Below are 21,214 nucleotides of genomic sequence, written 5' to 3'. Positions count from 1 at the left end.
CAGGCATGGCCTATTCCAACAGTGGGGAGAGGAAAGGGAAGGCGAATGTGAACCATTTCGAGACTCCTTCGGGTAAAGTGGCAGATAAGAACCAAGAAAAGTACAGCATCGGGGTGGGGGAGGCAGACGAGGAGTCTGGAGCCCCTTCCCTAGGCGGACAGGTGAAAGAGTCTGGGACTACGGGAGACATGAGAGGGGTTTAGAAAATTATGCAAGTAGTAGAGAGAGTGAAGTCTTTGTCCTTCTCCCACTAGTTCTTCAGGATGTCCATTGAAGCTGATGGGCACTACAGTCAGGATGGACACAAAGAGTGAACAAAAAATGGAATTTGCTGCCATAGGATGTAATAATGGCCAGAAAAGTAAATAGCTTTAAAATGAGATTCATGGAGGATAAATCTATCAATGGCCACTAGCTATGGTGACTGAGGGGAACCTACATATTCACAAGAGCAACATCATGGAGCAACATCAGGGGAAGGTCACCAACTCTCCAAGGACAACTCTGTGGGAAAGGTGCTGAACTAAAAAGATCACTGGTCTGATCCTGCAGGGCTCTTCTTATGTTCCTGACAGGAGAAGGCCTTGGCCTCTCTGCCCTGTTTTGCCCTCCAAGGGAACTAGATGGCCACTGTATGTGATGGGAGGCTGGACCAGATGGTTGGATCCGTCAGGGCTCTTCTGTTCCTATCAGGGGAAGGCCTTGGCCTCTCTGCCCTGGGGCTGGCCCTCCAGAACAGACTTTATCAACAAGAGCTTAATGAAACCCTGTGGTTTCTTCAAAGCCCTGGAAGGGTTTACTGAAGGGATGGGAGTTAATTAATCTTTAACCACTCCACGGTATAAATAAAGCCCTAAGGGCAAGTTGGGAGGAGAAAGGGGCAGGCGTCGTCCATGATAAAAACTCAGAGGGGCAAATCAGGAGCCACGGAGGGGCGAATCAGAAGCCGTGAAGCGGCTCCTGATTCGCCCCTCTGAGTGTCACTCTGGGGCCAAGTAGCCAATGGGGAGCCGCGCAAAGCACGGCTCCCCATTGGCTACTTGGCCCACCCTCAGACCAGCGCTCCAGCGACGCACATGTTCTCACCGCTGCACTCCCACCCCATCAAAGCCTTTGCTGGCAGGAAAGGAGCTTCTTTCCTCCCGCCCAGCCACCCAACTTGCCCAGAGTGCGAGGGAGGCTTCCCGAGCCTACCACAAAGAGAGCCCAGCTGTCACCGCTGCTACCGTGCCTGGCCGGCTGCCCCAGGTAAGTGCCCACCCGCCCACTAAGACCCCCCCAAACCTACCACTCCCGCCCACTGCGCTCTTCTGACCTCTCAACCCCCACCGCGCCGCCCCATGCGCTGCCACTCCGCCACTCCTTCCCCCCACCCTACCCCCCAACCTCCCACAAAGCCTACCACCCAGCGCACGCTTCTACCCACCCACCCCCAACCATCACCGCCACACTCCCACCCCCTCCGTGGCCCCACCGTTACAGTCCCTGCCGTCATCCACCCCCACCCCCACCCCCCACAGAACTCTGCCGCACGCTGCCGCTGCCCCGGAGATGCACCTACCTTGGCTGACTGAACGGCGCCTGCCGTAGCCTTCGCCCGCCGCCTCCCGCATCCGCCCCTCCATCTGGGCCCGTGGCCATCCTTCCTGCCACAGCTACAACGGCCTGCAGAGTGGGGAGGCACCCACCTGCGCGCATGCAGCCAGCCGCGCCTTCTCCTCAGTCCTTCTGCGCATGCACGCTGGAAGTGGGGGCTGCACTTCCTTCCGCGGGCCCCTGCTCTTGCCCATTTTTAGAAATGGGCTTTCCCCCTAGTTTTTATATAGTTTTTAAAAATTGTTAAGCATATACAAGGTGATACTACGATATATATTGTCATGTTGACTCCCAACTTGCCCAGTTGTGGACTTGGAAGGGGTGAGAATGGGAGGGACCACAGGTTGGCTTGTACACAGCTATGCTTTCCAGCCCCTGACTGAGGGGGGAGTCTGGACTGAACGGACCCCCCTGGCCTGACCCAGCAGAGCTCTTCCGAGGTTCTTTGGAAGGCCGCAGCCTCCACGCCTTCTCGTTACCTCTCCCCCAAGAGGAACAGGTTGGCCCCTGGTCTAGCTGGAGGCTGGCCTGGGCATTAGGGGCAGGGCAAAGTCTTGGGCTGCGGGTCCCGTAGAGAGGGACGGAGCTCAATTCTGGCTGCATTTGAGCAGGCGGGAGGGTAAAATCCATGGAGGGCATCAAGGTCCTTGTGGGACATCCCCTTGGCTCCTCCTGGAAGTTCCCCTCCATCCAAGCTGTGATCGGGGTAAATAAGTCATAGATATGCACATGTAGTATTTTAGGATAAAGGAGATAAAAGGATTTATTTATGGAACAAAATACTGTGACAGGGCAGATAGGACAGTGTCTGTCTACATGGCTAGCTTAGGAGAGAGAGACGGGAAAACTTCTGAGACGGAGGAGGATATTGCCCTAAGAGAATTAGTCTAAGGGCAGGCAAGAAAGCACACTTAAAAGGGTAGAAAGGTCTTGAACTCTCTGACCTATCTAACAGTCTTCTTGCTGCCCCCTTCAGGGTCTTCTTCTCTTATCTTTGTACACCAGACATTGTCCCCTCATCCTGCCCAGAGGTCTGCCCCTGCCCTGGAGCACCCTGCCCCACAGGCGCACAACTTCTAGCAAAGGTGGACCAGGCCTGGCGGCAAAGAGGTCCTCCCCAGTCACTGAACCATTGGATCCACTGCCTCTCCTCCCTGGGAGTCCGCTTCTCCCCCTCAAGTAGGGTCGCCCCTTGGGGGGGACATAGGAGGAGTCACTCCCGCCCAGGACAAGTCCTTGTACCAGGGAGCCATGAAGCTTTGGCCTTGGCCGCTCCTCTTCCACTGGTATGGCTCAGGCCCTCCTTTCTGGCCACTGCAAAAGCCAGGGAGGACAGGATGGGAAGGGTCCAGGGCGAAGGCGGTGGCACCTGTGGTGGGGGGGAGTGGCCCCTACCTTGAAGCAGGCCCAATCTCCTTTCGGGACTCCTCTGACCCCGTCTAGCTGTACTGCAGTCCCATTATGCTGATGGCCTGACTGGTGGTGCCACAGCCCCCTCCTTCTAGGTGGGTCGTGAAGGTTGCAACCACGTTGGGGAATTCATGCACACACACACACACACATGCAAACACACACACAGGGGCTCTCTCTCCTATGTGCGCCCCAACAACCAGGCCTGAGTTGGAACATTCCTGAGCTCAAGCAAAGAATAGGAAGAAGGATTCTTATATGCCACTTTTCTCTACCCGAAGGAGTCTCAAAGCAGCTTCCAATCGTCTTCCCTTTCCTCTCCTCACAACAGACACCCTGTGAGGGAGGTGAGGCTGAGAGAGCCCTGATATCACTACTTGGTCAGAACAGAAGAATTAGAAAAAAGAGTCATTTCTTATATGTTGCTTGTGGAGCACGAGCCAGGAATCCAACTTGGCTTGCTGGATTAGAAGTCCAGGTTCTTAACCACTACTCCAAGCTGGCTCTCAGGGCACCTTTCCTGTGCCCCTGCCCCGTCCACATGCCAGCTGTCCCTGGTGATCCGGGGTGGGGGGGGCGGGGGGGGCGGCTGCCTTGGCCTGTGGAAGCCCCCAGAACTCTCAGCCAGGAATTTATCGCGATCTCAGCATGGCAGTAAAGAGTCAGAACCGAACCAGTGAACCCCTCTAACACAGTCACTAATAGATCCGCCCGTCTGTGCACGCCATTGGCCCCACCTGAGTTGATTCGTTTTTACCGACTGTGCCTCGGTACTGGTCAGTACCGTGCTCGCCTCGCTGAGCCCTCAGGCTGGGTCCTCGGCAGGAGTGTTCACCTGACCACCTACAGAGCACGCGGAGCCTCCACGGGGACCTTCGTGCGGGACGAGCTCGCCCCCTGCTGGCCCACGGAGGGAGGCGCCCGGGGGCGGGGGCTTGCAATTGTTAGGAGCGCCGGGCGCGAATCTCTGCTCAGCCAGGAGGACTCCCCCTCGCGCCGACCAGCCTGCCTGGCCACAGGAACGCGCGCCAGAAGCCCCACGGCCTCTCCCACGCGCTTGTAGACCGACCTTTCTTCCTTGCTCGCATTACAAGCTAAGGGAGGCCGGCCTGGCCAATGGGCAAAGATAAATAAATTTGCTTTATCTTTCCGCCCCTGCAATCAAGGCCAGTATAATGCATGCCGCAAAATGCTATAAAATTGGACCTCCCATTGAGAGGAACAATGACATACAAACGAGACGAGAACAATATAATACAATCCATCCAATAAACGAAGGCAGGAAGCGAAAGTTCCCCAGCGCAGGCGAGCGGGGGGAAGGGGGGGGGAGAAGCCCTCCGGAGCTGCAGGGACGTTTCAAGAGGGGCCTCTGCCTCCCAGGGTCGTTTGGCTGCTTGGGGACATCCTGCGAGTTTAGGGCATGGCTAGAACCTCTGAGTTCAGAAGCAGTCTCTCTGTTGGCTAAGAGCAACTGCTTGTTGTCATCTGGCCGGAACTCAAGATCTTGGGCGCGATGAACTGTTGATGCGAGGCAAGAAGGTCACCGATAAGAAATCCGCCGAGAAAAAGAGCCGAGAGAGAGAGAGAGAGTCCCCCCCCAGGCGACGTGGGCGCGGAAGACGCAACACGGGGGGAGGGGAAGGCGGCATGCGGTCACCCGGGGACAGGGTGGGGCACCTTCGACTCTCCTTCCTTTGTCCTAGGAGCTCAGGGCTGGAAGCACAGCCGTCAATCACTGTCTCCACATGTTCCGCACAACAACCCTGTAAGGACGGCCAGAGCCCGAGCAAAGGCCCTCATGCAAGGCAGACGGAAGGGGGACGACAAGCACCCCCCCTCGCCTGAAGAGTATGCCCGACCGCCGGGATTCGGAGCGCCGCAGCCCCCCCCCCCCCCGTCTTCCGGACTCGCCCACCGGGCGCCGATGCCCCTGCGCCTACCCCCGCCCCGAGGCAGCTGGCGCGGGTCGCTACGCAGGGCCAAGCCGCTGCACCCCGGCCCGATTGGGGGGGGAGGGCGGAGGACGCGCCGTCTCCCCCCCTCCCCCACCCCCGGCAGGCAGGCGCCTCCGGAGTGTCCGGGCGGGCCCAGCTGCCGGGCATTCCTGCCCTGGGAACGGAAGGCCGGAGGGGGCCTGAAACCGGAGCCCCGTGAAATCGGCGGGGGAGCCTGCAGCAGCCAGCTGGCCGGAAGGGGGCCAAGCAGCCTCACCCCGGTGCCGCAAGCCAGCCGGCCGATAGCCCCCGGCCCCGCGCGGCTGCAGCATCCCACCGCCCTCCTCCTCAGCTCCGCAAGAGCGGGACGAGGGCGACCGGGCCTGGCCACAGCTCCCCTTCCCACCTCTGCTCCGCACTGGACAGACGGATTTATGGAATGAACTCAGCACTTTCCCCCTCAGCCAGTTCAGACCCCCCCCTCCCCCAGACCCCGCACCTAGGCTGGGCCCCATTTGCCACAGCGCTGCCTTCTTACCCCAGCTGTGCCCCCCCCCCAGCTCTTCACCACTGGGAATCAGGCACAGTCCTCTGCAGCCTCCAAACTGAACTGCTCCCCGCAATTCAAAGCCATCCAGGACTCTGTTAAAGAGCACCCAATGGGCCCCAGCAGTGACCCTCTTCCTGCTCTTCAGGAAGATTTTGCTCCGGAAGAAGACCCCTCCTCTTCTCCTGGCTGACAAGGCCCGCTGTTGGGCGTCCAAGCACCCCGTGCCTCCTGGCTCAGCAGAGCCCAGGGAAGGCCTGGATACCTTTCCCTCCCAGGGGAGACAGGCCAGTTCAGAAGCCAGGAAGGTTTCTGAGAGGCCACAGGAAACAGCCTCGAAGTGGCAGGCACTGTGTCCCAGATCATTGCCCTCAGCTCTCCAGATGCACCAAGAACTGCTGCATGTTGCAATTCCCAAACAGGAAAATTAGAGAAATGTTCAGAAACCCAAAGTACTGTAAAGCACCCAGCCCCGGTGGGAGCATCGGTTCAATTGACCAAATACGTGTTTTCGTTCCAGGAATCAATGTAATCCCAGGGTCAGCCCTCAATCTTATTCCTGTGTAAAGATGGGGTGGATCTCAACCATTATGGCTCAGATAGGAGGGCTGGCAGCCAAGGGGGGGGGGGCATGGAGTTCCCAAGGTCCGAGAGGAGGAGTTTTGCCCTGGCTTGCCTCCATGGCCTCCCAGCAGGGCTTGCCTTTGCTTGGCTTCCAAGACCTGACTAGCCTGGGCTGTAAGGGGGATGGCCCAGACAGGCGACTGGCAGGAGGACCAACAGTAACTGAAGGGGAGGGCCCAATATGGGATGACCCCGCCCCCTTTGCAAGGACTGCTGGTGATAAACTCAGAGGGTGGCTGGAAGTACAGATTGTTGTGTACACAGGCCCCAAACCAGGGAGTTTCTGTGTCACATAACAATAAATAGTAATTTAAATGCTACTATTTTGTTTGAAATTCGCTGTCGGCTTGTTTTAAAATTTAGGCAATTCAAACCCAATTAGTTTACTTACTGATGTCCCATACTGCACCTGCATTTGATTTACATCATCTGACTTTAGCCTCAGTACAAAGTATGCCCAATAATAAATATAAATAAATTATATTAGATATTAATAGCTTCAGAAGTATTTAAATTAATTTTGGGGCAACTATGCTAGTGCAAATGAAATGGGGTTCTCAAAGGGATAGGTTTATGTGTTGGAATACAAGGAGGCCTTTAAATACAAAGAAAGCCAGTTTGGTGTAGTGGTTAGGAGTGCAGATTTATAATCTGGCATGCCAGGTTCGATTCCCCACTCCTCCACATGCAGCCAGCTGGGTGACCTTGGGCTCGCCATGGCACTGATAAAACTGTTCTGACTGAGCAGTGATATCTGGGCTCTCTCAGCCTCACCCACCCCACAGGGTGTCTGTTGTGGGGAGAGGAATGGGAAGGCGACTGTAAGCCGCTTTGAGCCTCCTTCAGGTAGAGAAAAGCGGCATATAAGAATCAACTCTTTTTCTTCTTCTTCACCTTCTTTGGTCAGGGAATATACAATACACTTTGGGTCAAGAGGGCAGCACTGGTGCTGAGGTGAGGGACCTAATGGGTAAAGTTTCGGATCCCCGCCGAGGCTGACAGACGTCCCCTGGAGGCCTGTCCTGCAGTGCCATCCACACCCTCCTCTGCTTCTCCTTTCCTCTAATCCAGCTGGAAGCAGCCCTCTCCTGAGTCACAGGCTGGCTGAGAGCAGCGGGAGGTTAGAATAACAAGGGTGGTGGAGCGGATGCCAGCTGGGAGCCTTCCTTGAATGGAGCAGCGCTGCTGGCATCTTGGCACCTCCAGGAAGGATGGATACAGCTCTGCCCAAGGAGACGGCGGGGCTGGCAGCTGCTCCCTGCTGAAGCACGTCCCTGCAAGGCAGCCCTCAAGAGCAAAGCCAGCAGCTGGTGCAAATCACTGGACAGGTATGAGGAGAGGAAGTGTACAACAGCTCATGCGCCAGACTGTGGGCTTCCCACTGGTCTCTTGGCTACAGTTCAGGGTGTCCGCTTGAAAGCCAGTGGTCCCAATCCTGTTGAACCTGCTGACATTTTTAGAATACTGAGGACAATTAGCAGCTGCCACAACAGCATGGCTGCTGGCGGGGGGAAGGACACATAATGCTGGGTGGATCCACACCCAGGACCCTGATTTGATGGAGGCAGTCACTTCCAAACAGGACATCAAGGGAACACTGCAGCCCTACAGCAGTGAGGTTGGGGGGGGGGCTTTAGAAGCACAGGGGTGCCAGGACACATGAGTGGGTGATTCCTTGGGGATCTATGCCGAGCAAAAGGGTGCCTGATGTCCTCTGCCTGCCTTCCCAAATGTGCCAGTGAGGACCAGCCCAGAGGCAGGTAGATGGGCAGGCAAGGGCTGGGCACTAAGAACTGGGCACTGGGAGCTGGCCCAGAGGAAGCAGCCTCGCCTTCTCCCCCTCCCCCTCCCCCTCCCTGGCCTGAGATGGCTGCCCTTGAGCAGGGAGGCTCCCTGCTGCCCTTGCTCAGGCCTGGCCGTGGAAAGATGATCCAGGCACCACTGCAATTGAGAGGCACCCCAGAGTGCGGTGTGTATGTGTGGAGGGGAGGGGGTGAATTAGAGCCAGGGCTGGTTTCCCACAAATTTATTGCAAACAGTGTAAAACCAACGTGAGAGGCAGCAATCCCTGAATAGTTGGAGAAGGAAAGGCGACTCTGCTCTCACCTCAACCCTGCCTCTGAGGACTGTCTGGCTGTGGGGGCCAGGATCAGACCCTGGCCTCTGAGCACTCCACCTGACACCCCCCCCCCCCAACACATCCAACCTGCCTCACTCTCCCTGCATCCCAAGAGGGCCAGGAGCCCTGCTCTAAGGCTGTCCGCCGTCCAAGAGGATGGCTGACTGGCCTGTGGATTGCTCCCACATGGGCGGGAGGAGGGGAAGCAAATGAGTGCAGAGGTATGCAGCTTCATGTGGGTGGGGGGCCCACAAGCCAGCCCAGCCCACTTGGAGAAGCAGAGGAGGCCCCTTTCCTCCTCACCGGTGGCTGAATGCACCCAATTCCACACCAGCCAAAAATGTGGGAGAAGCAGCTGAAAAACCTATGCGGGGGGGGGGGGGGGGGAGGCCGTGACCTTGGTACACACTCCCCTCCCTTCCCCCCGCATCTGCCACCTGCAGCACCAGGAGTGTTGGACAGGCAGTTTTAAGGTCTTCACAGAAGCTCTGCTCAGCGTCCAGCATCTGGGCCCTCAGGGAGCCCTGGAGGGAGCTCTGCTCACAGCTGCTGCGGCTCCTTTGCCAGGCGTCCTCTCTGGGGGAGGGATCCGCAAGAGCCACCAGTCCCTTTGGCACGACTGCCTTTGAGCCGGGAAAAGGCCGAGGCCACAGCAAGGGGGGCATGCTCCCTGGAAGAGAGGGACACGGGGTTGCCAGATGCAGATGCAGATGCCCTCCTCACCCAAAATGCACCTCTGTGCCCAGCCTACCTCTTGCCAGGTTGCTGGGTGCTGCCAGAGGCCTTGGTGACCGGCTGGGTGGCATGCACGGGGTGCTTCAGCTGCAGCTGCAGCTGCCGTCCATCCACTTCCACGCCCTGGGCAGGAAACACCAGATTGGCTGTGGATGAGGCAGGAGGGGGCTGGAGAACACCACCCTGCCCCCACCTCCACAAGAAAGCTAGCCAGTTGATCATTGACCCACCTGCCCACACTGCTCACCTGGCCTGAGAGCCAGGGGGAAACACTCTGGGGGAAACACCTTGCAGGGTTGTTGTGAATATCAGGCAACTGTGTCCAGTGCTACCCCCCTTTCAGGCCACCCTCCTTCCACGACTTCTAAAGCTCCTCATGAGAAGGAGCCCCTGGAGTGGTGCTCACGGGAAATGGCGGGCCCTCCAAAGGCCTCCGGCTGTCAGCCTCAGATGTAAACTGTCAGCACCCTGGAGCCTGATGCCCACTGAGCCCCAGAATCTCTCCAGAGCCACGAATGGCCCCCCGCCCCCCCCCTGGCCAGGCAGCCCTGGCCCCTCCCCCCAGCAGGGGCAGAAGGAGAATCCAAATCACCTGCAAATCTGCGTAAGCTGCCTCTGCCGCTTCTCGGTGCGTGTAGTTGACGAAGGCGCAGAACCTCTGGGGTAGGCAGCGGACAGAATCGATAGGTCCATACCTGTGCCCAGACGTGGGTCAGCATCACGGAGCCCCGGTCCACCTCCCCCCCTCCAGAGCCGCCCCAGTGTTGGCGAGGGGCTGGCCATCCCTCCCAGGCAGGCTTTGGCTCGGTCTGGCTGGAGGGCAGAACCACGGTGGGCAGGAGGCCCTGGGGGCTCTGCTGTGTGCCTCTTGCTCGCCTTCAGACCAGGGGTGGCCAAAGACGATGCCGTCTCCCTAGACAGGCACTTGCTCTCCAGGCCTCAGGCACAAAAGGGTCTCTCACTTCCCCAAACCTCCTGGCCCTTTCCTAAACAGAGACACCTCCGGGGACTGAACCGGGGACTTCCCGCATGCCAAGCACAGGCTCACCCACTGAGGGATCGCTGCCCCTCCCCAGACTAGTCACTTCTTTCCCCCTCTTTTCTTTAGCACCCACCATGGGGCCACCCAAGGCCATGAACCAAAGGACAGGCTCAGTGAGGCAGGGCAGGGCAAAGGGAACTCACGGCTGGAAGTAGTGCAGCAGGGTGTCCTGGGTGACCTTGGGTGTCAGGTTCCCCACCCAGACGGCAAACCACTCCCTGTAGAAGAGAGCACCCATCTCACCCACCAGTAGGACCAGGCTGCAATTCCAGGCTTGCTGGCTACACCCTCTTGGCATCTACTAATCCCTGGCCCAGCAATGGGACCCGGAACTTCGGGGTCTCCTTCTGTCTGCTGCAAACACTGTGACATGGAGAAAATGCCTGCCCTGTGCCGCCACTCCTCCTCCTCCTCCTCCTGGACCAGAGAGGCAGAGATGGGCCGCGGTAAGCAAGGGGAGAGAGAGCCTCTCTGGTGCATCCCGTTGCCGTGGCCAAGGGCTCCCCCCATGCCTGTCTTTGTAGGCAGCCCCTGACTGTGAAGTTGAGTATCCGGGCTCCACCCCGCCTAAAGCATGGCTGCTTCCCACCAGTCCCCTGGGCCTTCACTGCCCCCCACAACCCAGACAGCCCCAGGCCTACACAGTTGCTCCCCTTACCTGGCTGGGGCCTGTGCAGACGGCAGCACGGGGAGGGGAGTTTTCAAGGGGGTGATGGTGACCGTCCCCCCCGGCAGGCTGCAGCTTGCCTCAGCTCTGCCTCCTGGCATTTCCGCGGGATCAGAAGTGGGGGTGGGGAGAAGAGAGCAGTGGGTTACATGCCACAGGTGCATCCTGCTTCCCAGCCATTCCATCCTGCTGCAGGCTAGCACCACAACTTCCGCCCGACTCACCATTCCACCAGGCTGTCCAGAGCCTAGTCACCATACCCCCTCCCCCATGCACCCTGGAGCTGACCTGGCCAAGGCTGCCGGGTTTCCTGCGCCGTGCCATTCCATGCAGGCAGAGGGGCAGCTCGCGGAGTGACGCTGTTCTGCTGGCAGAAGACAGGAACATCACCAAGCGGCCAAAGGAGAACCTGAACCCGTCTGGAGATGGAGGCAAAGCAGGCCCTCCCCCTTGCTCAACACCCTCCTCCATCCCTGGGCAAAGCCTGGGACACAGGCAGGCAGGCAGGCAGGCAAGGAGGGAGGGAGGGAGGGAGGCCCTCTGCCAGCCAAGGCCAAAGGCTTCACAGAGCTCAAGCTGCTGGGGCCAGGAGCCTCACTGGTGTCCCCGGACCACTCTCTACAGGCAGCCCGCGGGAGAGGGGTTCCTGTCCCCCTCTTCTGAGTGGTTTCTGAGTAGGGCAGCTACCAGGCCACCTCACAATGCCCCACAAGGGATCCACGACTGCCTGCTCACCAGCAGAAGGTGGAGTTGGCAGCGATGCAGCTGAGCCGTCGCATCGTCCTGGAATCCACCCATGCGCAGCAGCTCCTCAAAGGTCCTGGCAGCATCCGCATATTGCTGGGGGGTGGGGAGGGAAAAACTGGTTGCAGGGACACCTGGCACCACCCTCCTCCCATCCCAGAGACACCGGGCCAGGAGGACTGCCAGGCAAGGGGTCCTGCCCCCTCTCCTCCTAACAGCCCTGCAAGGTAGGTGAGGCTGTTTGTGTTACTTGACCCCAGACACCACAAAAAGATTCTGTGGCTTCAGTGGGGTTCCCAGATCCTGGTCTGACAGTCTGGCAACAAGCAAAATGCTTTTCAAGGCAAGGTTTTACTCAGTCAAAACCTGTCCTACAAAGATTTTCAAGACCATCTACAGCATCCGGCTCAGTGGCAGAAGGCCCCAGATCCAACCCCAGCATCTCGGATGCCGGAAGGAAGGGGAGGAAGGGGAAGGAGGTGGTGAAGTAAAGTGTTCTCAGTCGGACACCTGGGGAGCCACTCCCAGGAAGGTACACTGAGCCGGACAGACCACGGTTAAGATTCAGGACGTACCCCTGAGAGCAGCCTCAGCGCCCTGCAGAAAAGGAACCCTCCAGGTTGGGTGTCCAGGCAGGCATAACTTCCCACCAGGTAACTAGGGCCAGCAGGCAGTGGTTTCCATTGAGTCATAAACTGTCACTGGATGCTGAATGTATGATCTTAATGTCCAAATATGCCATCTGGGACAGTAGCAGAATGGGCCATGATCTCTTCCTTACTTGTCCTTGGAAGTAGCAGCATTCTGTGGCATCACTGCCAATGCCCTGCTAGCCTCCTCCAGAGGAAAGAGGCCCGTGGCTCTCACATCAGGGGGCAGGGGGAGGAAGCAACACATTGCCAGAGGGCTCTGGACAGGGAGGGCTAGTCCCCTCCTTCCACAGAAGGATCCTGGGATGCCAGCCAGCAGCCTATGGGGCCTCCACGTGGGGTTGCTCTGGGCCTCCCCCATCACATGGCCCATCAGTACCTTAAGACCCATGAGAGCCTTGCCCTGGCGGAAGAGCCCCTTGGGCCAGCCTGGCTGCAGACGAAGGGCCAACTGGGCATCCCGTAAGGCCTCCGGATAACACTGAAGCTTCTCATAGCAGAAGGAGCGATTGCCAAAAAACCTGCAGAAAGAGACAGAGAGACACATCATTGCCCCTCTCCCAGCCCAGACGATGTCCCATCCCTGGAGGAGAGATGCTTTGAACAGATGGATGGATGTCCAGAAAAATCTCCAGACAAACAAGGAGTTGATAGCTCTGTTTTGATACACATATTGCTATGGGAGATGTCTTCTAAGCTCAGTGAAGCCCTCCCCATCAGAAATGATGAATGGAAAAGTTTCAGTAAGCTCGTGTGAATTTCATGCAACTGGGTGTGGTAGAAAAAGGCATCCAAAGACAGAGGTGCCATGCAAAATAGCATCACCTCGACTACAGTAGAGGGGCAGGAAATTAGTGTCTGCAGGGAGGCAAGAATCCTACATGGCTCTTTACCCGGGGGGAGCCAATGTTCTGAATTTGTGAATGAACTCCGGTTCAGCAAACACGTTTTAATCTCCCTTTGAAGCTTCTTTTTATGGCAGTCCTTCGTTATGTGATAAATCTAAATTTGGAAGAAACTTCCTCTTTGGTTCTTTCTTCCAAACTTCTGTAAGCAGAATGGTCATTGGGAATTCAGTAAGAAGTCTGTTAAAAACAGTCAAAAGCAGGAGTGATGAAGATGGAAAAGAATCCAGGCCATCTAGTCCCACCCCCTGCTCAGTGCAGGATCAGCCTCAAGCATCCAGAAGGATCTGTCCAGCCACTGCTTGAAGATGGTCAATGAGGGGGAGCTCCCCACCTCCTTAGGCAGCCCATTCCCTTGCTGATCTAGACTCAGAGAATCCTAGAGTGGGAAGGGGCCATGCAGGCCATCTAGTCCCACCACCTGCTCAGTGCAGGATCAGCCTCCTGCATCCAGGAGAAGGATCTGTCCAGTGGCTGCTTGAAGACAGGCAGTGAGGGGGAGCTCCCCACCTCCTTAGGCAGCCCATCCCATGGCTGATTGTAAATTCCCCCCCTCTGATATCTAGCCAATATCATTATCAGTGTGGTTTAAATCCATGACTGCGGGTCCTATCCTCTGCTGTCAACAGGAAATGCCATCCTTATTCTCTGGGAATGCACAGAGTGGGGCAGAGCAGTCTGAAGGAAGAAGCAAGGGGTGGCTGCCACTGGGGTTGCCAGATGCTGCAGATGCTGCAGACTCACTTTCAGGGGGGCCCATGCCCAAGCCCACCAGACCTGTATTCCTGGGGGTTCAGCTTGACGGCCTCAGTGAAGAGGAGCACGGCCTCCCTGTAGCATCCGCGCTTGGCAGTCTCATTGCCGCAGTCTGCAGGGGGTGGGGGGGTGGGAGAGGATCATGCAAAAAACATCATTCACTCAGATCCTCAAGGAAGGCCCCCTCCCCCTGTGGCATGGGCCCCAGGGCAGGGCAGGGCTCAGCTTGGGTGAAGGCAGGCTAGTATGCCACCCCCCTGCTCCCCACCCCACTCACCTGCCAGGACCATGCTTTGCTCTAGAGGAGTCTTCCGGAGCCCAGGTTTCAGAGCCTGAGACAGAAAGGGATGTATGAGAAATAGGCTGGCCGGACTCCCAAGACAAATCCAGCCTGAAGGGTGCAAGGCGACTTCAAGGGCTCGCCACAGGCAGCCTCTCATTCCCCAGAGAGAGAATGCCTGCTTGCAGGAAGCAGGAGGGCCATCGCCAGTCACCAGGTGGAGGCAGCAGGGGGTGGGCCTGCTGGGTTGCTAGGGAAAGACAGAGGGGGAGGAGAAGCAGCTTGAGTCCAGGGGCCAGCCTCACTCACCTCCTGCGGCTCCATCCTCCCTGGCTGGGCATTGCTCCCTCTCCCAGCCTTTCCTCCCTGGGCTCTCTCTCTGTGTAGAAGGGACTTGCTGCTCACTTTGCGGCGAGCTTTCGAGACAAACGTGCTGGAAAAATCCAGCTCTTCCTGTCCGGGAGGGGGGGGGCGGGGGGGAAGAAACATCATTCCCACACTGAGCGTGCTTCGGACCCTCAACATCTGCCCAGACAGCGCCAAAGGCCAGAAACTGGCCAGTTGTAGCTCACAACCCAAGAGCTGGCAAACTGGGCAGAAACCAGCCATGGCCACGATGAAAAAACAGCTGTTCAGCTGGGAAAACTACCTCTTACGGGAAACCGTCAAAGTGAACTTAACTAATAAGGATTCCTGTCCATTTATCTGCATGAGCCCCGCTCCCACCCCACCCCACCTGCCACTTGCAGAGACTCTGGGTTGCAGGAAGAATAATCTTGTGCCTCACCGGCAACAAAGTATCTGCCCTGAGAACAAAGGAACTCAAATCCTGCTTCCCCATAAATATTTGGCTGCTGGCTCCCTCGTTGCCACTGGTGAAGTTTCACGTGACTAGAACTCACCTCTAGCTCCTCCTCCATGCTGGAGCCTGGGGGGGTCAGGCTCTCACTGTGGCCTTGGGAGGCACCGCCTTCTGTTTCAGGAGGCCCGGGCCTCAGCACACTTGGCGCATCAGCTGAGGCGGCTCCCTCTTTCCCGTTTGAGGCCCATCCCACTGGCAAAGATGGGCCACACTGTGCCATCTGCTGCGCACACTGCAAGGAATGCAGAGCAAGAGGGCTAGCAGGAAACTGTTCCCCAGCAGGCCCTCCCGTGCTGCTTTCCCATCCCCAAAGAGAGGGCAGGACAACCAGGGCCAGGCCCACCACACTGCAAAGGAAGGTTCTGGTGTCCTCGAGCACAGCAGCCCACTCATGAGCCTGGAGTCTCTTCCTGCCTGTACGTGCATGCGCATTCACTCCCCACCTCCGATATAGTCACTCACTGGGCGAGCATGGCTCTGTGCTTCTAACTCCTGGTTGCGCTTCTCTTGTCTCTTCCTATCCTTTTGCCGCTGCAGAAAAGATGAAACTGCTGCTTAGTTATGGGCAGCCTCCCCAACAAGGCGTCCTCCCGCAAATGCAGACCCAAGCGTCTACCTTCTTCTTCAGCCTCTTCTTCTCGGCCTTCTTTTTTGCTCGTTCTTCCTCCGCCACAAGCTCTTCTGCATTCCTCTCGGCTTCCTACGGGATTGTGGAGCAGTGAGGCCCCCTTCACACCAAGCAGACGCACTGCCTGTAGGGGCACACACCAGAAGGAGCAGATGTGCCCGTTTTCCAGGCGCCCTGCCTGTCCCAGCAGCTTGAGCTAGAGGGAAGAGACAGGGTCCAGGGTCCAGAGTTTCTGGTAGTCTGGTCTGCTGGGCCAGAGAGAGCTTCAGGCATTAAGGAAACAGTTGGTGAAGGCAGCTCAGCTGGCCACACACAGGACACTGAAGCTGGCTGGTAACTCCCATCAGCAAAGGGAACCCAGAAATGACAGAGAATGCCAAGCGGCACCATGGAGCAGAGGGAGGAAAAAGCTGCCTCAGAAGGCACCGAGAGCACAATGCTTGTGCTGGGCTGGAAGCCCGTCCCTCCTCGGCTCACCTCAGCCGACAGCTGCTGCTTTTGGGGCAGAACAAAGCTCAGGAGGGAGCAGTCCTGCCTATTTCTGGCTGGAGTCGCAGGCACAGGTAAGTTGCAAAGAAAGGATTTCTTGAAGCCGCAGAATGTAGCTGGACTCGCACTTGGGGCCTTCTCCTCCTCAGGCTCGCTGTAGGCCTCCCAGTCCTCATAGCTGAGGCTATCCTCCTCTTCGTCACAGTATAAACAGCCTTCACCATCCACAAATGAGAAGCAGCCACATGAGAGGCACAGGGACTGGCAGATTGTTTGCTCTCCACCTGGAGAAAAACAAGCACCAGCGTGAAAGGGGCATGGGGCACATGGTGTTCTCTGCTCATCCCCATGCTGCTCCTTGACCCAAGGGCAGAGGCGTGAGAGGGGCAGCCGGGATCCCAGCCAAGCACCTGGTGGGCAGTAGCATTTCTCCACAAGGCAGCTCAAGAAGCCTCTCAGAAGCTGGAGGCATCCCCAGAACTGGCCAAGTGAGGAGCACTGGAACTACTGGTCCCTGGGCCCCTGCCCCCGCGAGCGACAGCAACACAAGCCCAGGCAGCAGAGAACAACAGGCGTGTCTTTCCAAACATTGCGATGGCCCCAGATTAATTCTGACAGCTTAACATGGACCGACAGGCAAGAGTTGCTGTGAATGGGGAGCAGGAGGGGGGGGGACCTGGGGTGGAGTGACCATGTCTTCCTAGAATTCCTTTTGAGATGGAGGGCCAAGGAAGTATGGAGTCAGATGCATTTGTTAGACTTTTCTAGGGCAGACTTCAATAAATTCAGAGACATGATGAAAGATCCCATAGACCAGAATGCTGGAAGAGAAAGGAGCAAGTTACAGGTGGGGTCTCCTTAAACAAGAGCTATTGTATGTTCAACCCATGACTATTCTAGCAAGATAGAAACATGGTACGGGATCCAAGAAGCCTATTTGGATGAACAAAGAATTTCAGCAGCAGCTCAGGAAGAAAAGGGAAATGTTCAAGAAATGGAGGGAAGGACAGACCTCTAAAGAAGAGTATCTGCAGGTTACCAGGCACTGTAGGTCAGCCATCAGAGGGGCCAAAGCTGGGCATGAGAGAAACCCACCATTACAAGAAAAGCTTCTTCAGACACGTGAGGAGCAAATGTAAGGTAAACAAGGCAATAGGCCCACTATTTGTTGAAGATGGAGAGACTCTTAGAGAGGACAGAGAAAAATCAAAAAGGCCCCGTATCTATTTTGCATCTGTTTCCCCTTAGAAGAATATGGACACCTCTAGGGATGGTAGTAGACAAAGTATAGTGTCTGGGGGATGCACTGACACGGATAGAGACTTTGTAGATAGGCACCTGACTGCACTGCATGAGTTCAAATCCCCTGGGTTGGACGGTGTGCACCAGAGACTGCTCAAAGAACTTTCTGGGGAGCTTGCAGAACTCTGTCCATCATCTTCAGGACCTCTTGGAGGACTGGAGAGGTGCCAGAAGACTGGAGGAGAACTAAAATTACCCCAAACTTAAGAAAAGGGAGCAAAGATAACCAGGGAAATTACAGGCCAGTGAGTCTAACCTCAGTTGCAGGGAAAATAATGGAGCAGAAATTAATTTGTCAATCCTGGGAAATCAGCACAGATTTGTCTCCAACAGGCCCCATCAGACCAACCTGGTTTCTTGGTTTCTTTCTTTCGCTGTCTGTCTATCATTGCATTTCTATACTGCTGCTCCCAGAAACTGGCTCATGGTGGTTCACAAACAAAGCAGTATCAATAAAGATACTACCAAGATATCTTTAAACCGCTCCACGGTATTAAATAAAAGGGTAGATCAATCATTGTAGATCAATCTGTAGATCACTCATCAGAAAGGCCAAAGCTAAGAGTGAGCTAAGATTGGCCAGGGAAGCCCACAGTAACAAGAAAAGATTTTTCAGTTATGACAGGAGCAAACGTTAAGTAAAGGAGGCAATAGGCCCACTGTTGGGTGCGGATGGACAAACTCTAATGGAGGATGCAGAGAAAGCAGAAAGGCTCAGCACCTATTTTATTATTATTATTATTATTATTATTATTATTATTATTATTATTATTATTATTATTTAATTTTTAGACCGCCCTTCTCCCAATAGGTCTCAGGGCGGTTTACAACATAAATAGTTAAAACACAATAAAATCCCCATAAAACCCCCAATTAAAAGTTACATATAACATATCACATAACATATAGCGGCGGTGGTCACAATTCTGATCTTAGTTCAGCCTGGTGGAGAGAATAATGTTCAGAAAAGGGTGGCACCAATACAATACATCTAACCATGATCTTGGTGTTAGAGATCTCAATATTGCAGGGGATCCTCTGATGGATTAGTGGGAGAGCTGCCCTGGCCTCAGCCATATGCCTGGCGGAAGAGCTCCGTCTTACAGGCCCTGCGGAAAGCTGGTAGATCCTGCAGGGCCCTTAGCTCTTCTGGGAGCTCGTTCCACCAGGTTGGGGCCAGGACTGAAAAGGCCCTGGCCCGGGTCGAGGCCAGGCGAACATCCCGTGGGCCCGGGACAACCAGTAAATTCATACCCGCAGAGCGGAGTGCCCTAAATAGCTCTAAATAGTCGGGTACCACAGGTGCTAACCTTCTCCCGCTGCTAATCAATATCTATTTGGACTGCTTTTTCCCTTACACGACCCCCACCAACATCTGCCCAAAGGAGGAGAAGTTGGCCTCAGCCAGGGCCAAGGACTTTTAGGTTTTGGCCCAAGCAAGGCCAGGAGAGATCAGGGCCTTCAGAAACTAAAACACTTTCCCCTCAAAGGGAGTCTTCAAGCAGCAGCTGGACAGATCCTTCTTCTGGGTGTTTGAGGCTGATCCTGCCTTAAGGAGGGGGTGGGACTAGATGGCCTGTGTGGCCCCTTCCCACTCTAGGATTCTATGGGTCAAGGTCAGCAGTGGAAAGGGCTGCTTAAGGAGGTGGGGAGCTCCCCCTCACTGGCCGTCTTCAAGCAGAGGCTGGACACATCCTTCTCCTGGACGCTGGAGGCTGACCCTGCACTGAGCAGGGGGTGGGACTAGATGGCCTGCATGGCCCCTTCCCACTCTAGGATTCTAGGAGTCTAGTTCAGCAGTGGAATGGGCTGCCTAAGGAGGTGGGGAGTTCCCCCTCACTGGTGGTCTTCAAGCAGTGGCTGGACAGATCCTTCTCCTGGATGCTGGAGGCTGATCCTGCACTGAGCAGGGGGTGGGACTAGATGGCCTGCATGGCCCCTTTCCACTCTAGGATTCTAGGAGTCTAGTTCAGCAGGGGAATGGGCTGCTTAAGGAGGTGGGGAGCTCCCCCTCACTGGTGGTCTTCAAGCAGCGGCTGGACACATCCTTCTCCTGGATGCTGGAGGCTGACCCTGCACTGAGCGGGGGGTGGGACTAGATGACCTGCATGGCCCCTTCCCACTCTAGGATTCTCTGAGTCTAGTTCAGCAGTGGGATGGGCTGCCTAAGGAGGTGGGGAGCTCCCCCTCACTGGCCGTCTTCAAGCAGCGGCTGGACAGATCCTTTTCCTGGATGCTGGAGGCTGATCCTGCACTGAGCAGGGGGTGGACTAGATGGCCTGCATGGCCCCTTCCGACTCTAGGATTCTTTGGGTCTAGTTCAGCAGTGGAAGGGGCTGCCTCAGGAGGTGGGGGGCTCCCCCTCACTGGCCGTCTTCAAGCAGCGGCTGGACAGATCCTTCTCCTGGATGCTGGAGGCTGATCCTGCACTGAGCAGGGGGTGGACTAGATGGCCTGCATGGACCCTTCCCACTCTAGGGTTCTCTGCCGGGGGTGGGGGCGGGGCCGCCTCTGCTGGGTGAGCCGGCCAATCACAGGCAGGTTCCCGCCCCCCCCCCGAGCCCTCCCTCCGCGCCGCCGCTCACCGGGGCCTCCGTCTCGGTCCTGTCCGCCGCCTTCCTCCTCCAGCTGCTGCATGTCGAGCTGCAAGCCCTGCGCGAGGGGGGAGAAGGTCAAGGGTCAGGCGGCTTCCCCGGCGCCCCTCGCCGCCCCCTTTGGCCCGCCCCTTACCTGCATGGAGGGCAGCGCGGCCTCCCCCCTCGGCGCCAGAGGCATGGCCTGCCGCCGCCGCCCACTTCCGCCAAGGGACGCTTTTCCTGCTCGCCTGCCGGAAATCCGCTCCGTTGCGAGGACGCCCATGTTCCGCCATCTTGGTTGAGGGCAGGCCCGCCCACTTTCTCCAGCCTGCAGATCTCCAGGAAGGGCAGCTCGTGGGGGTGGGTGGTGCGCTGTCCCCCGCCCTCCCAGCCTCCGTCCCCGAATCAGTGGACTTCCCAACCTGGAACTGCAAAGAAAAGAAAAGACAACCCATCCCTTGCCGGGGGCGGGGGCCTAGCAAGCCTCAAGGACTCCAGATAGAAGAGCCACGGTCGCCACCCCCCCTCTTCGTGTTGCTGTATTTTTGCCTGCAGCGAGCACGTCATGCACCGGAGCCAGCCCAGTCTAGCGGCTGGAGTGCCTCGACTTTGGAGCAGGAGGGCCACTCTGGAACTCCCTGCGCATGGAGCTCCTTCTGTCCTTGTTTTCTCCTGGAAGTAGAGCCGTGTGTTTTGCTCAGGGGTCTCCCACTCCCTTCTTATGGGTCCTTCACCAAGGCTGTGTGTGTCTGTGTGCTTAGAGTCAGATGGAGCTGAAGCAACGGAATAAAGTTGGCCCCACTGGACTCAAACTTCGTTCTATGTGCTTAGATGCATTGCTGAACTGCTTGAATATAAAAGCGATGTACAATAAGCTCCCAGGAGAACATCACTCTCTATGCAGCCTGCCTCTCAGAGCCATGATGTGGGGTGGGGTTAACTATGTATACCATTCTCAGCTTCTTGGAGGAAGAAAGAATGAGTGGAAAAGACCTTTCATCATCTTCGCCAGGGGTGGCAAATAGCGTCCTATTCATCTCCACCCACGCAATGGTTACTTCCAGGACTGATGACTGGAACTCGCTCTCTGCAGAGCCACCCTTGAAGCTGATCCGGAAACTTCAACTGGCCCAGAATGCAGCTATGTGGGCCTTTACTGGTATTCAGTGGAGAGCCAGCATATGCCGTCCGAGCTGCCCAGGCTTGAGGCCCTAATCCCATCCTAATCCAATCCACAGGCTTGGTTCTTACCCCCAAAGCCCTAAATAGTGTGGGACCTTTGTATCTTTTGGACTGCCACTTCCAATAGGTCCCCAAATGGTGTTAAAGTCAAGTCCCTGCTCCGGAT

The 21,214-nt window shown here is 56.7% G+C and overlaps 1 protein-coding gene across 2 annotated transcripts; it reads right to left on the bottom strand.

The window, feature by feature from the left end:
• Nucleotides 1-8,122: 8,122 nt before the first annotated feature.
• On the bottom strand, nt 8,123-20,185 carry TTC31 (tetratricopeptide repeat domain 31). Of its 2 annotated transcripts, none has more exons than XM_077301406.1 (17): nt 20,021-20,185; nt 19,876-19,942; nt 15,977-16,272; nt 15,488-15,571; nt 15,334-15,402; nt 14,912-15,103; nt 14,319-14,462; nt 14,007-14,061; nt 13,751-13,841; nt 12,448-12,589; nt 11,410-11,514; nt 10,963-11,041; nt 10,666-10,768; nt 10,151-10,225; nt 9,558-9,660; nt 8,982-9,088; nt 8,123-8,900 (listed from the first exon to the last, which is right to left on the bottom strand). In XM_077301406.1, exons 1-17 carry the CDS (start codon nt 20,147-20,149, stop codon nt 8,771-8,773), a joined length of 1,971 nt encoding a protein of 656 aa, XP_077157521.1. In that variant the 5' UTR covers nt 20,150-20,185; the 3' UTR covers nt 8,123-8,770. The 2 variants fall into 2 exon arrangements, with proteins under 2 accessions (XP_077157521.1, XP_077157522.1); XM_077301407.1 differs by having other exon boundaries at nt 10,963-11,038.
• Between the last annotated feature and the right edge of the window lie 1,029 nt (nt 20,186-21,214).

The sequence above is a fragment of the Paroedura picta genome, chromosome 10 (assembly GCF_049243985.1).
Source record: "Paroedura picta isolate Pp20150507F chromosome 10, Ppicta_v3.0, whole genome shotgun sequence".
NCBI lineage: Eukaryota > Metazoa > Chordata > Lepidosauria > Squamata > Gekkonidae > Paroedura > Paroedura picta.
Note: the sequence above shows the minus strand (reverse complement) of the source record. Positions and strands in the feature narration are given on the sequence as shown.

What these genes read in the sequence shown, in the direction of transcription:
- TTC31 (XM_077301406.1), bottom strand. Translation starts at nt 20,149, where the DNA reads ATGGGCGTCCTCGCAACGGAGCGGATTTCCGGCAGGCGAGCAGGAAAA. An exon ending in AGCAGCAGCTGTCGGCTGAG is followed by an intron (nt 15,572 to 15,976) that starts GTGAGCCGAGGA and finishes ACAATCCCGTAG; the next exon opens with GAAGCCGAGAGGAATGCAGA. An exon ending in CACAGAGCCATGCTCGCCCA is followed by an intron (nt 15,104 to 15,333) that starts GTGAGTGACTAT and finishes CATTCCTTGCAG; the next exon opens with TGTGCGCAGCAGATGGCACA.